Genomic DNA, 14,638 nt, shown 5'->3' with positions numbered 1-14,638 from the left:
TTATTTATTTATTTATTTATATGTGGCAGATAACAAGGCAGATATTTTCTTCTTAGAATGCTTGACATCATAAAACAATACTTAATTGTCATGGTTAAGTTTAAAATAACTGTATCAGGTCAGACACTGGCTGGGTGAAAGTGTCCCCTGCTTATATATGAAGGATCCCACCCCTGTACTTGTCTGGTTCCAGCTCTGCTTAGTCACATAGTCACATGCCTGGAAACCTCCCAACACAGACGCCTGCTAAAGATAGACTGGGTAACATCAGTGTGGTTGAGGTTAAATCTGTATGTGTGTCATAGGGGACAGTGGTGGGCCTTGGCCTGTGTCCAAATAACATGTCTGATAAACAACTACAACGGCCACACAGCAGTAGTTATGTTTATTTAGAAGGTAATCCCCTCTCTTCACCATAAAAACAAATGCCAGTATGTAAATAGATTCCTGTATGGAGGGCATTTGTGACAATTAGCATAAAGGTCTTATGTTTAAGTGGCAAACATTCAGAACTGACAGGAAGAATCCATGTCCTAGAGCTCTTTCCAAATGACAGACAGCTGTGAGTCCCTGTGGGCTGTGTGTGTGAGTACACATTGTACAAGGCCAGCAACTTTGTACATTCATTCTCATGAGAACCAAGAGAACTTACACTTTTCATCCTCGTAGGAACCTCCGGAGCTGTTGCTGTAGCGAGACTCCAGCCTGTTGTGAGCCCTGGCCCTACTGAGATCAGTGCATGACATTCAAAGTGAAATTTTTAGTTTTTTGCCAAAGCCTAGTTAACACAGGTATATAAGAAAATGTTTTGATACTGACCGCTCTTCACTTTCTCTGACCAGCTTGTTCTCATCTGTGTCTGGCAGGTTGTCCTGACCAGCCACCACAGTGTTACTGCTGGAGGTGGTGCCTACACATAAGACATTTAATAGATAATATTCAGAAATACAGTGTAGTCACTCATAGACATCATAAATTATGACAGGAAAGGCTCATCTCACCTGTCTGCGAGGTGGAGGCTTTGTTGCTGGCAGCAAAGCGATAGAAGGGAGGGTTGTCGCAGTGCAAGACCACAGGGTTGACTGGGTCAGTCTGCTGGAGCTCAAACAGGAGCTCTTCCATAGTCTGGATGGTGTTGTTGCGACACAGGTATATCACCACCTTCTTGATCTAAAAGAGCCACAAATATACGGTATTAACTGATTTATCTCTGCATACTTGTTATGGTATTCATTATCATCATAAAATGTAACACATGACCCCTTTATCTTTGTGAAAAACATTTCATGACTACAACTACACTTACATAAGGCAACAGTGTGGTATCACTGCTGACTCCACACAGGCTGATAAGGAACTGCAGGGTGATCCGTAAGTTGTTGCTCCACCTCTCGTTGGACACCAGAGCATTCCAGGCATTCTCAATCTCCGGGCCAGGAACCTCGTCTCCATACTGATAATGTGAAAAGCAAAATCCAGTTGAAAAGGAGGAGATTTTTGGGAAATTGGAGAGTCATTTCACAAGCAAGGGTTCCTACCTTAGCAGTCATGAACATGAGGTTGTTAAGCACCAGCGAGGTCGCCTGCAGGGAGCCCCAGCCATTACCTCTAAGACTGGGGGAGAAACCCATGCCCTGCCCCTGACCGTGAGGTTCTTCCTCTGGTGTGCAGGGGCTTGAGGCAGGGGGTAAGAGCCCCGTGTCCACTAGCTCAATGTTACTAAGCCAAGGTAGCAGGTAGGATAGCATGATCTGTCTGCCGTTGGTGTGGGTGGTTGGGAAACGCTGGCTCACCTCTGCATGGGCAAAGAGGAATTAAAGTTACAAGTGCCTTGAGGAAGCTAGAGCATTCTTTTTAGGTAGAATAACAGGAGAAACACATTGTGAGCAAGTTTAACAAATGTCTCAGGGAGAATAATGGCCTCTTGGGAGTTTTGAATGTGAGAGTCTAAAGAGATTGTTTTGGAGATCCTGTTTGCTTCAGTATTTAATGGGTACACTAGATGCAAGTATTCAGAACACTGGGCCATAATGTCACAAAAAAACAAACATATTGGCAGAACCTGTGTTTCCTTAATCTGATATGCAGAATTTGCGGTTTAAACATGATAGTGGGGAGAAATAACAGGGTGGGGAGTGGAGTTTTGATTTATTCCTGGGATTAGGATGTACTGTTCTCCAAGAAATAGATATAATAGGATTTTAGTCTTGGCCATGTTTCCTGGACTTTGTAACAAAGTACTTCAGTCTCTTCAACCTGAAAAATGTACCTGAGAAAAGTGGCAGAGTGAGCTCTGGGTACATGCTCGCCAGCTGGATAGAGAGTGTAGACAGGTTGACGCTGTACAGGGGAGGCAGGGGCCCGTGCGTTCCATACAAAATATTACCAGGTTTCTGCTCCACCATCCGCTTAGAGTACGCACACAGCTTAGACTCCAGCACCTGCAGACACATTATTTATCTTTTACAGTTAAAATGCGGTTTGGCTTTACGGTTGTGTTCCCTTTCCCAACTCTTTGTGTGCAATTAATATTTAACATGGCAATGGTGGTGTGATGTATGTACCTGCATCAGCTGCATGGAGATCTCATATATTTCCCTGCTGGTGTCTGAGGCCTTGAACAACACCAGATTGAGCAAGGTCACAAGGTCGCATGGGTAATTCCTGGCAGAGTAAGGAGAAATGCTCAGTAGTTGCTGGTTACGATAAAAACTAACTTAACAGATGTTAACAGACAGTTGTGGGCAGTGTGGGAAATTACATTTAAACATGTAGTATGATCTCGTTGGTTAGCGCTGCTTCTAATAAATGTTACAAAGGCAAAGGCATGATTCCTACCTGTTACCGCAGACAGTGGCGATAGCCTTAAAGCAGCCAGATGCCAGCTGGTAAGATCCTGTGAAGCAGCGGTCCACGGCCCAGTTGAACAGATTGATTTGGTCTGGGTTAAGTTCTAAGAGCAGGATGACCACCTCACATCCCAGACGGTGCACCTAGAGCAAACATGTTATTATGTAGAGGAACTAATCTACAAGTGTACTGACCAGAGTATATTCGCAGAAAAAAAAAACACACAAAGCTCCTTTGCAAGAAGGTAAAGCCAACCGTTGATGCAAAAGTTGACCTACCCGTATGTCGTGACAGGCCAAGATGTTGTCAAGCCATTTGTAGAGATAGCCGTCAGTAGACAGACCCACATTGTCAAATACTGGACCACAACACAGAACTGCCGACATGGCCTGGGTGACAAAAGTTGAGTTAATGTTAATGTTTCTGAAAAATACAATGGAAGGGGAAAAAAAGTGGTAGGCTTTGGGAGCATGGATATTGCTTACCTTTAGAGCACAGTACTGGTAGCGAGTGATCTGGTGGTTGCGGTCACTGTATCGATCGAGGGGAGTGAACATGACACTGAAGGGTCCAGCCCATTGACTGAAGAGGATGAAGAGATGGTGCCTCAGAGACTGCTGAGGAAAGAGAAAGCGCCTGTGGTGGACTGTGCAGATGTGAGGGTGAGAGACAGAGAGAGACATGTTGGGTCAAAATCAGAGAAAGACTTCTTTATTACCATTTAAATTTATAACCAGATTTTTACTGACTGGCATGGAAATGGGGTATGGCTGCAGAACATGTCTAAAGCCAGGGCTACTACATGTACGACTACAGAAAGACCAATGCATTATGATATATGATATAATTAAAAAGTAATAAAATGATTTACCAGGAACACACTGGATGAGATTAGCCACCATGCCGCTGAAATGGGCTCTGATGTCTTTAAGCACGTCCAGCTCCTTCTCATTCTCAGCCTCCAGAAGCATCCGGGTTAGATCCACATACTCAAGGAACAAGGCACCCAGTGCCAGGGAATCACGCTCCAGTGCTCCATTGGTGCTATAGAGGAGGAGAAAATAGTAATCATAGAGATCATCTTTGATGTTAGATAGGGGATTTTACATAAGGAGGCTAGAAGTTAGAGAAGGAAGTGAATGACAGAAGGGAAAAAGCAAGAAAGATGCATGAGCCAAAGCGCCTAGGGAAAGCTCAAAACAAAAACAACCAGAGGGCACTGAATTAAATGTTTGTGCTACCTGTCACTGATAACTCCCGCATTAGCCAACAGTTCAAAGATCCTCAGCAGCTGCAGCCTGAGAAGATCCCTCCTCTCTCTGCGCTTCTTGTTCTGAAAGCACAGACAGGTTTCTCAGTTCTGAATTTGAAGTTAGTAAATGTATGTCTTTTTGTTTATACCTGGATGATTGGTTATTGAAAGAAAAAGTGACTTAACTTAACTATACTTAACTATACCTGCAGAACAAAAAAAGTCAATTTACATAAATAATAAATTATTGACCGATGGACAACATCTCTAATAGCTATGATAATGCACTACATACACAACTCAGATTATAAACTTTTACACTGTGTATATAAAATAAGTCTAACTCTGGATTAACATTATACTTCATCAGGAGTATATATTTTAATTTTCTGTCTGGGATCAATAAAGTTTTGTAAAGCAAGTAAAAATCTAATCCGGTTAAATTCTGTGAGTGTGTTTCTCTCATCCCTCTCTCCATCTGTGTGTGTTTGAGTGTGTGTTACCTCAGGCCTACGCTCCAGTGCTTCCTTCATCAGTGGATGGAGTTCTTCGACTAGCTCCCTACAAACACACAAGACCAGAAAGGGAAAAAAAATCAATTGATTGCCTGGTCGCTAAATGAGACTGATTGAGTCTTCCTTCCTTGCAGATGGAGCATGGTCTGACGTATGTGAACACAATGGTTCATAACAGATATCCATTTTGTGTAACCCAAATGTCACATGCCCTAAAACCACTAATCCTCAAACACAGTAATGTTACACAAATATGTCTGGGGAGATGTTAATCTCTTTAATAACAATGAGCGCCCTTTTGGAAAACATTTCAGGTTAAAAATAGATGATCTCTTTAAAATGAAATACTTTCACATACTCTTTCACAATGGAACTTCTGTCCTTTGAAAAAAGGTGATAGATTTTTGTCCCTCTCTCTCCTACTGCAGTGACGCAGTTTTTTTTCCTTCTTCTCTCTCTAAATGTCTTAGAGGCATCTCAGTTATGAAAAGAATGTGAAGACAGATGGGAATAACTAATAGAAGCAAGCGTGAAGACTGATGAATCATGTCTTTCTTATGTAAGAGATAAGGACTAAATCCAGCACATCATCAATTTTCTATTGTAATCTAAATCTATCCAATGTCATTCCCTCCATTCAGGCTTTGAGTATTTATCCTCTGCCAAAACAAAACCAAAGAACAACAGGCCTGGGTTACATAACAATAGCGAGTTTAGATTTATGATTAATGAACAGTCCTCTCAGCATTAAATCAGATCTGTTTTTGTAATGAACAAATGCTTTTACATCTTAGTAGGTAAAACAATATTAAACACTTTACCGAAGTGTCATGTGTATGACACGAGCTGAGTGTGTGTTATCGGTGTACATTTCTGCATGTGCCAGTACCTGAAGACCAGAGCATTTGTGCATCCAAACCCCAGCACCAGAGACTCTGTGATCTCCAAACTCTCAGCTCTCATCAGCGGGACGAGCTGCTTTAAAAGCCAGGCTACTGAGGGAGTGCCTATCACCTGAGAGATAAAAACAAATACACAAACATGGATCAGGCAACTTTAATAACATAAAACTGATCCAAATTTACACAAATCTGGTAACCATATACACTTCGCTATTACACAGCATTGTTTATGAGTCCAGGTTTTAACTTCTTACTAGTTTCCATTTTAAAATGGAAAAATCATCAGTGCAATGGGTGGGGGGAACAATAAATTCAATATTTTCCCTTAGAGCTGATCAATAAGAAAAAAAAAATCATCTGTAACTATTTTTATAACCAGTTAATCTTTTAAAGTAGTTTGTTGCTTTTCTGTGTTTTATATAATGTTTTTATAATTAGATTAGATTAGATTTTTTCCGCACAAACACACACCTTGTTGTCGTAGGTGACGCTGCCATCAGGTGTGGTGGCAGTGATTTCTGGTGTGGAAGCTCTGAGGTGACCAGGGGACATGATGCTCGGCTTAGCCACGCCTAGACACAGGATCAGGTAGTTACGCCACAGAGAGATGTAGTTGTCACTGGAGCCCGCCGTGCTCGTCTTCTTAGCATTCACAGGACTGCTGCAGAAAAACAAAAGGAGAATAGGCAGGTTAACTTTTCATTGACATGGATCATTTGCTGTATTAGATACATTAGTTTTGTTATTAAAGCGACAGTTAAACACTTAAAAAGTACAAAATAATGAATGTGTGTTCTTACTTTGGATCAACCAGTGGCAGTAGCAGCTGTAGCCGTGTGAAAACGTAGGGCCAGGCATATCCCAGGGCAATGGGGCAGTGTTTGGGAAGGTGCTCCTGCCGCAAGAAGATGTGCAGACAGAGCACCCACGGGTCCTTCATACACTGGGCAAAGATCCAGACGTGGCTGGGGCTCTTCACGTCGTAGGAACTGCTCACCAGTCGAGCCGTCCACTCCACCAGCCACTGGAGGTCAACATGGTGGCTGAGAGGCAAGGTGGACTGAGGGAGGGGAAGAATGATACACAGCAGAAAAATAAGTAATTTGGGAGATTGTGATATAAATAATTGATCTGATGTACTAATCTTACCGATCACACTCGTAACACAAATACACTTACTGAGTCAGAGACAGCCACATGAACAAAGCTGTCCATTACTGCTGGGCTCAGCTGGTCCATGACCTCTATCATGGGTTTATCATCATCCTGGAAGGGAAGACATTTATAGAATCAGCTATTTTTATAACAACGTCATACAACGTGAGAGAATTCACAGGCTGCATATGCTGCATATCTAATCACAGCTAGGGTCAGATGGCTCTCCTTCCATTCTGCTATTTCCACGTCCTTTATCCCTCTTCAGTAGCAATCACTGGATGCCTTTGGCATTCACTCTATCTAGAAGTTTAGCTGATGAATTATTCTGTATTATGTTTTCTGTACTGTACCTCAGCGTGTCCCAGAGCTGTGAAGAGGCAGCGGATTTCTCTTAACACGCTGACTGCCAGTTTCCTCGTGCTCATCTGACACGAGCAGAGGAGCAGCAGAGCAAGGCCCTCAACTGCATGGAGCACTGAGCCATGAGGGCTTCGCTCTGGCAGTCTGGGGCTGGACTGATGGAACGGGAAGACAGAGAGGGAAGAGAAGTTAGTGAAGAGTAACAAATACTTCTGTAAGCCACCATGTTTGACCAGTAATTAAACCTGTAGTTATAGTTTGGTGTTATGTTTTCTGACGCTGTACAAACCTCAACTCCACCTCGCATCTTCCCCTGGAGCTGCAGAGCTAACCTCCACTGTGTGAGCAGCTGGAGAAGGAGCTTCACAGATGCATCCTGCAGACCCTGATGGGTGTCTTGGACCTGGAATAGTTTGGAGTAGCATAGTATATGTTGTTAGCTAGTTTTCTCAGTCAGAGAAAAAAAAAAAACCTAAATACATGTGTAAAGGAAGTGCAACCAATGCAAATGCAGGATTAATCTTTTACTGTCTAAGTAAGTAACTAAGCAGTTGCAGGTTTCTGGTAAGTTTTACCTCACGCAAAAGGAAATGTGTGTAACCAAACAGGACGTCTTCCCTCCAGTCGGAGAAATCGAGTAACAGGCTCTGCAGGGAGTTCTGGGAAATAAGACGAAGCTCATCGTCCATGTGCACCGTAAGTCTGAGAGATAGATGACAACATATGTTGAATGAAAAAGATCTTCTTGAAGACATAGAAACAAAATACACTGATGATGTTGTGCAATGTCACTGACAGAAATAGAGATCTCATAGGCGCCAACACAAATAGCTTCAAAGTGAATATAAAGATGTAAAATTAGTGATAACTCAACAGAAAGTTAGCCAGCCAGACATAGGGGTTGTCCTGTCTCTTAACTCACCGTGAGAGCAGGTCAATGAGCTCAGGTTTGGACATGGCATCAGGAAGGATACGAGGAATGGCAGCCACACAAGTCCTGAACAGGTCGATTTTAGGCTTCCTTTCACCACTGTTAAAGATGAAGGGGGATGTTAAGCATGGTAACACTTGCTTAAGGTATTTCTTAAGGCAAAACACAGTTAGGTCATGTTAACAATGTCTCTACTTATGAACATGAGAAACTGAAAGGTGCATACGTGTTTTACTTGCAAATGTTCTTTCTGTGTCTCATTTTCAACATGGGCTTTCATTATAGTATCAGTAACAGAATAACCTCATCACTAAAAGTAGTTACATACGTGATCATGTCCTCTGGTTCTTTGTTGAGCATCTGGACGCTGGTGAGCATCATACAGCGACCCACCTCCTTGTCCAAGTGTCTCAGGATGTTGTCCAGAGCTTTTCGCACCTGGGAGTAGTACAAGGACATGCCTGTGGAGAACAGAGAGAGACAGTACATGGATTTAGACTATATTCAAACTACAATGGCTTGAATGCTCACACACACACACACACACACACCACAACAGACCTATTAGGTTTTTGCTTCCTCTTCTGTAAGCGTCTTGCCTGAGGTACGTTTTCTTCTTTTTCAGAGAGTTTCCAGAGGGTAGAGTGGCTCCTGTGTTGGGCATTGGAGGCTCTCCGTCCTTCTGTTGCAGAGCATCTGCTATCACCAGGAACGCCCGCAGACCAATGTTCATACGCTGGAACACAGATAAAGCACAGCGTCTGTTTATCAACAGCAATGGCAGGTTTATAGCAGGTAAACGCACATCACCAGGCATTGGTTACACTTTGACAAGGAAAATGAATTTGCTGGAAGAAACAACACAATCTACTAGTGTATATAAATCATTATTTCATTTATGTACTTATTAAAACCTTACCCATTACCCATAATGCAGATCAACCAGTTCAGTATGAGATTTGGGTGTATTATGTTAATAGCAGCTAATTGAGCCTTAAGCGGCTAGCCTCAAGCAGAGATGAGGAGCAGGCTACAGGGATCTGGTCCAGATTTTGTTAGTCTTCAGCCCACAGTGACAGTGACATTTATTAAACTTCCCCAGCCACAAAAGGCTTTATACAACTTTTTTCACACGCAGTAAACCTTTTTAAAATGCAGCAATTTTAAAGATTTGTTTCTGGTCACACGACTGGAATCCTGTAACCAACTCGAAGTGCATCTCTTGACTACAGCTAAGAAAAAAGGTTCTCATTCATTCTGGTGGTGCATTTAATTTTAAAGCTCCAACAGAGAGCATACTTTTCTTCACCTTCCTCGCTGACTGAAGACTACAAATAAAAACTGGAATGCTCATCCTTGTAACATTGCCGGGGGGTAACACTGTTGATCTGTGTGCGATTGTGTGCACATGATTGAATGTCTGTGTTTGCTCTCTTTACCTCTGGGTTGAGACTGAAGGCTTTGGCAGGTTTCCCAACACTCAGCAGATCAAATATGATCTCCTTCATGGCGAAATCCAGTCTCTCCTGAACAGAGGACAAATACCGGTATTACAGGATTTCAGAGTTAATGTGGTGTGAGACAGCATGTGCATCTACTGTATGTCACCAACGGCACACAGATGGGACTTTATTTATTACATATCTGATTAAATAGATGAATAACAAATGAAAAGAGCAAAAAATCAAAACAAGAGATGTAAGGACAATACATTATATAGACATAATTCATCTGTATCTGAGTTCATTGCACTAAATGTCATACTGTATGCTGTTTAATGACTTGAAGAGACGTGTACACTGGAAAGATGTTTCAATGAGTTTCAAAAGCTTAGCCTCTCATACAGCCATAAAATGGATTCTGGTGAAATGTAAATAAAATCTGATGGCGTACACTCTAGGTAATGATGTATTATCAGAGCTGTGAGAACTGTGTGAGTAAGTACTGAAATCCTGTTTCAGCAACTCTGTCAACTTGAACTTTTGGATTAACTAGTGTTTGTGTTTCTTGCTGACAGCAGAAAAAAGTACAGAATAAATCTTAGAAGTTGGCAGATATTTGGCTCCACACGAAACACAACAAACGTGACTTCATTTCTCATGTGTTTTGACCTAAAGCAGAAACCTACATCTTAGACTCCATGTGAGTTTTTTTTACACAAGAGTTTGTGCAGGTATCATACACACCTGTGCAATAAACTGGATGATCTTGACAAAAATATTAAGGGGCATGTCTCTGGGCACAACGCTACGACTCCCTTTGGGGAACAGAGTGGAGGTGATGGACGTCAGACGACTGGGGGAAGAATGAGAGACAGAGAGACAGAGAGGAATGATAATAAAATCAACTCCACATCATAGTTTTTAACTGAGAAACATTAACAGAACTAAGTTGTCCTTTTAGTGTATTGTATTAGCTCATGATAATTACTACGAGGTATTACAATATAGCCAACAATGACATATTGATGCTAAAAACTTTACAATAACATATATACCACATGTGGCTGTTACCTCTGTGTCCCAGTGTTGCTCTCGCACTTAATTCGGATCATGTAGACCCACAGCAGGCGGTAGAGGGATTCCAGAGCCACACGTGCCATCTTGGGGTCTTTATTCTGCATTCATACACGTGCAGACAAAACTTTATTCTGTTTCATTGTGTTTCATACCTCCACTTGGTTTCCAAATGGTTTCCTCTCAGACAAAAAGACAAACAAAGTTTCTGAGAGAGTTTCTGCAGTACAACACTGACAGGCATTCCTCACATACTGCACCTTACAGACACGTGATCATTTACTGCATGCGCTACAACCACTGCTTTCTCAGAATATACAGCATGATCATGAATGTGATCATGAAAACAATTTAGCCTTATGGGCCCCATCAATCACTGTGTTTTTAACCTGCAGTGTTTCCCTCGAGGTAATACATATTAGTTGATTGTATAGTTGAAGAGATCTTAGTAGTGCTAGTGCAGCAGTTTGATGTGTGAAGCTCTGTCTTGTGCCGTTAGTCACTTTGTCAAAATTGTTTCCCAAGGGCAGACATTTATTGCACTGCCCTTGGGACTGCTTAGTATTTGTGTACCAATATATCACTGCTTGTGATCTATACAAATAACCCCATGCTATGGTAATTCTTGCATTTGCATGTTGTAGACAGAAAGGCTGACCTTGAGGTTTGAGAGGCAGTTGTTGAGGAAAATGTGCCAGCGGCTGAGGAAGAACTGCTTCTGACTGACACACAGCAGGCACGTCACCAGAGGATATAAAGCCTGGTGTGGAGAGAGAAGACAGATGGGACACATTTGCATCAGCAACAACAAATAGTAAATTATCAGGGTATCCAAATGTAAAGGATACAGACTGTTTTCCTCACCAGGTTTATACATTAATTACACAACTTAGTACTTTGAAACTGATTTCAGTCTTTTAATTAAGTCAGTCAAAAAAGGTCTGAGAATCATTTATTTAAAGCTGATATCTAATTACTGAGCTTTTCCTTCCTCATTTAATAGCAATGCGATTGTCCCCTAACAATGGGCAATTAAAACCTTTCTGATTAAACAATTTTTCACAATCATCTTCCAATTGTTTCCTGCCTTATAAATCCCTCATTAGCCTTTTTTTTCCCTATCTGGAATTAAGTAAATTTAACAAAACGAAAAACTTCTGTGCTTTATCTTGCCAGTACGTTTCAAGAGAAGACTGGTGTTTGGATCATTTGAGGACTTGGAAGTGTTGGAACAGTTTCCTCCATTTCATACCAAAATTAAAGCAACATCATTGTGAACAATACAATTACAAGTTTATAGAAGAGAACAATATTTACATTTTTCAACATAAAGTTCACATACAGGAACGTGAACTGGGGTGTCTAGTCGGTTCAAGCATTTAGTAAAAGGCACCTAAGTCTGCATGCAGATCATTCTTAAACATGAATGCCTTGCTAATGACCGGTGTGAGTCGAGGTACACCCTTCTCATGAATGGTTATGGGAATGCTAGGTTTGAGGAGTGGATAATTTACCTGTCAGTCCTTATCAAAGTAAGTATTTGTTATCCGTCTATCCCCCATTTCGATGTCTCCTCTTATTCAGGGACTCAGAATGTAAAAGGATAACAATTACGGAAATGCACCACATTACTGTCATTCCTATCATGTCAGCCCATTCTGTTCTGACATGGCTGGTTATTGTTTGTTTTTGTGCATGCCTGTGCATTGCTCCGTTGGAAAAAGTGAAAAGACATATAGTATATGTTCAGAGAGGTGTGTCAAGTCTTGAATGCATGGATTGCTTGGAGTATTTGGAGAATCTATCAAAGGGAGCGTGTATGACGGCTGAGGACACGAGTCTGTCACAGCACGAGGAACCCATGCACATATCACAAATAGCACATCAGCAGCAACCATCAATAATGTGATACAGCAGTTTGGTTATCCAATTTGTCTATCAAATGGCTACCACCCAAAGGGGGGGGCAGGGCAATAGTTAACTAACATTTAGAGGAACGTTGCCTTAGCAAGCATTGCTGCACAGGGCTACGGAAAAATATCTCTTATCAAATAATTTCTGTCAATTTACAGCACTAAAATAAAGAAAAATTACACATCAGTTTGGAAAATACCTGAAACAAGTTGATTTACATTGGAAGCAAGTCAAAGAATCTTGCTTAACTAGCAGGTTTTTTTCATGTTTTTTTAAGAAAATAAGACCTAAAGTATTACATTACAGACAGAAATAACTTTGTAGGGCAGATTAGTAAGGGAACATCTTGGACCAGGAAATAATTTAGTTAAATTTTTACATAATCCTCCGTCATAGACTGTTGCCTGTTCTATAATTTCCTTAACATTCATGCTTAAAACCTTTAGGTAGTACCAGTTCACAATTAAACATAAGAGTTTTATTGCATGCCTTTTCATGTCAGGCTGCTATCTTAATAAGTGAGATTTACTGCATCTAATTTGCTGATCCCCCTGCCTGTTTCCCTGCTGTGGGCAAAATATTACCCATCTGGCACCGCTTCAAAAACTAGCCTGTGTACTGCCTGCTGCACTCCTGTCTCCTTTCCATGGAGAGATAAAAGCCTACATGTTGGAGACTTACAGTAAGCGCTTTCACCAATTGATGTTAATGGAGAGGAAATGAAGAGAGATGGGCAGTGATGAAACAGAATATGGGGAGAAACTTACCAGAGAGTGTTTCTTCCTAGAGGACAGATCCAGTGTGGTATCGTACAAACTCTCTACGAAGTTTCGTAGACATGGCACGTTCACCTCATTCTTCACAGTCTGTGGACCAGCAGAGAGACAGACATTTTATTTAAAAGACCAACAGTAACTTCAATCTGACACTGACTTAAAACGAACCCAAAACAATTAAAGGTTCACTGAGTAGCAAGATGAAATGCACTTACAGCAGCTACAGGTACAAGTATCTCCACAAAGAGTCCGGCTAATGAGTGTTTAATGTCTTTATCCTTCACTTCCAAGAAATACTGTGCACACTCCTACAGACATAAAGAGAGAGAGAGAGAGAGAGAGAGAGAGAGTCAGCAATAGTGAGACAAACAATGTACGTACATGATAATTCTGTAAACACAAGGTCACCAGTTACAGTTTCTGTTTCGTTATGGGGGAAGAAAATGAGAAACAATGATCGCCCCAAACTGCTTCCAGACATGAATGTATGCAGACAAAGAGCACGTCTGTCCCATGAACGCTCCCTGGGATTCCTACACCAGACATTCCTACACCAGACATTACTATTTGTTGACATGTAAATAACAGGTAAAGGATTTCAGCTCAGCCTACCTGCATGAACTGGAAGGAGGCTTCAAAGTCTTCCACCGGGTACATTTTGATGCGGAAGAACTTGAGTCCCATAATGAGGCTGATGGTGGACTGGATTACATAAGGGCTCTGCTCCTTCTGTCTCAGCTCCTTCAGTTCAGAGATGAACTTCTTCCTCACTGCTGGGAACCTGCAGAGGAAACGGTGACCAGATGTGAACAGTCGTTCTATTCTCTTTTTAGTAAATGTATTCATATGCAAGTCTCTGAATGGTGGTGCGGAATTACTACAAAATGATGTAAATATCTTTTTCTCCTTTTTAAATATGTTTTTGTGGCTTTTTGCTTTTATTTGATTGGACAGGTCAAGATGCACAGGAAAGGGGGAGAGAAAGAGAAAGAGAAAGAGAAAGAGAAAGAGAGAGAGGATGACACACAGTAAGGACTCTTGTACATGGGCACCAGCTCACCAAGTGAGCTAGCAGGGCGCGCCATAATTTTTCTTTTCTTTTAACTCTTACTCCTCTATGCACCTGTTTTTTTTTCATGTGCACATGAGTATGTGAGCTTGTGTGTATATGCATCCGTGGTAAGACAGATTTTACCAGCGGCGTTCTGCAGGCCTATATTTAGAATGGCATCTGGAGGGGTGATGTGGAGGGAATGTGTACATGTGTGTGTGCACTTGTTCTTCTGACGTCTGCGTTTTTTTCGGGGGAGTGCTCTTGCATGCTTCACAGGGGTTGCCACAGCAGTTAAGTAAGTGGAACAATCATCAGCCTTCTGTTTAGTGCAGAGTGTTTAAATAAGATGCACATAAACACTGCGACCCATAAACCAAGCTGGAAAAGCACAGATAATGCCAAGAATAAAG

General features: G+C 41.6%; 1 protein-coding gene across 1 annotated transcript in view; it reads right to left on the bottom strand.

Annotated features, from left to right (window-relative positions):
* The window catches only part of fryb (furry homolog b (Drosophila)), a 46,654-nt gene that overhangs the window by 14,601 nt on the left and 17,415 nt on the right, over positions 1 to 14,638 (bottom strand). The window contains 31 exon segments of the mRNA XM_035666070.1: positions 653 to 726; positions 820 to 910; positions 1,002 to 1,170; positions 1,307 to 1,453; positions 1,539 to 1,795; positions 2,270 to 2,441; positions 2,565 to 2,664; positions 2,839 to 2,993; positions 3,129 to 3,239; positions 3,336 to 3,496; positions 3,722 to 3,894; positions 4,092 to 4,183; positions 4,606 to 4,663; positions 5,507 to 5,631; positions 5,991 to 6,180; positions 6,320 to 6,579; positions 6,699 to 6,785; positions 7,028 to 7,192; positions 7,327 to 7,440; positions 7,613 to 7,739; positions 7,960 to 8,067; positions 8,297 to 8,431; positions 8,534 to 8,568; positions 8,570 to 8,704; positions 9,408 to 9,494; positions 10,155 to 10,263; positions 10,482 to 10,585; positions 11,143 to 11,244; positions 13,166 to 13,264; positions 13,390 to 13,482; positions 13,787 to 13,955. Of these exon segments, the coding sequence (XP_035521963.1) occupies positions 653 to 726; positions 820 to 910; positions 1,002 to 1,170; positions 1,307 to 1,453; positions 1,539 to 1,795; positions 2,270 to 2,441; positions 2,565 to 2,664; positions 2,839 to 2,993; positions 3,129 to 3,239; positions 3,336 to 3,496; positions 3,722 to 3,894; positions 4,092 to 4,183; positions 4,606 to 4,663; positions 5,507 to 5,631; positions 5,991 to 6,180; positions 6,320 to 6,579; positions 6,699 to 6,785; positions 7,028 to 7,192; positions 7,327 to 7,440; positions 7,613 to 7,739; positions 7,960 to 8,067; positions 8,297 to 8,431; positions 8,534 to 8,568; positions 8,570 to 8,704; positions 9,408 to 9,494; positions 10,155 to 10,263; positions 10,482 to 10,585; positions 11,143 to 11,244; positions 13,166 to 13,264; positions 13,390 to 13,482; positions 13,787 to 13,955 (4,004 nt within the window).

The sequence above is a fragment of the Morone saxatilis genome, unplaced genomic scaffold (assembly GCF_004916995.1).
Source record: "Morone saxatilis isolate NCDOM2014 unplaced genomic scaffold, NCSU_SB_2.0 Contig20, whole genome shotgun sequence".
In the NCBI taxonomy this organism is placed as follows: Eukaryota; Metazoa; Chordata; class Actinopteri; family Moronidae; genus Morone; species Morone saxatilis.
The sequence above is the reverse complement of the archived record's forward strand: the minus strand, read 5'-3'. Positions and strand labels throughout refer to the sequence as shown.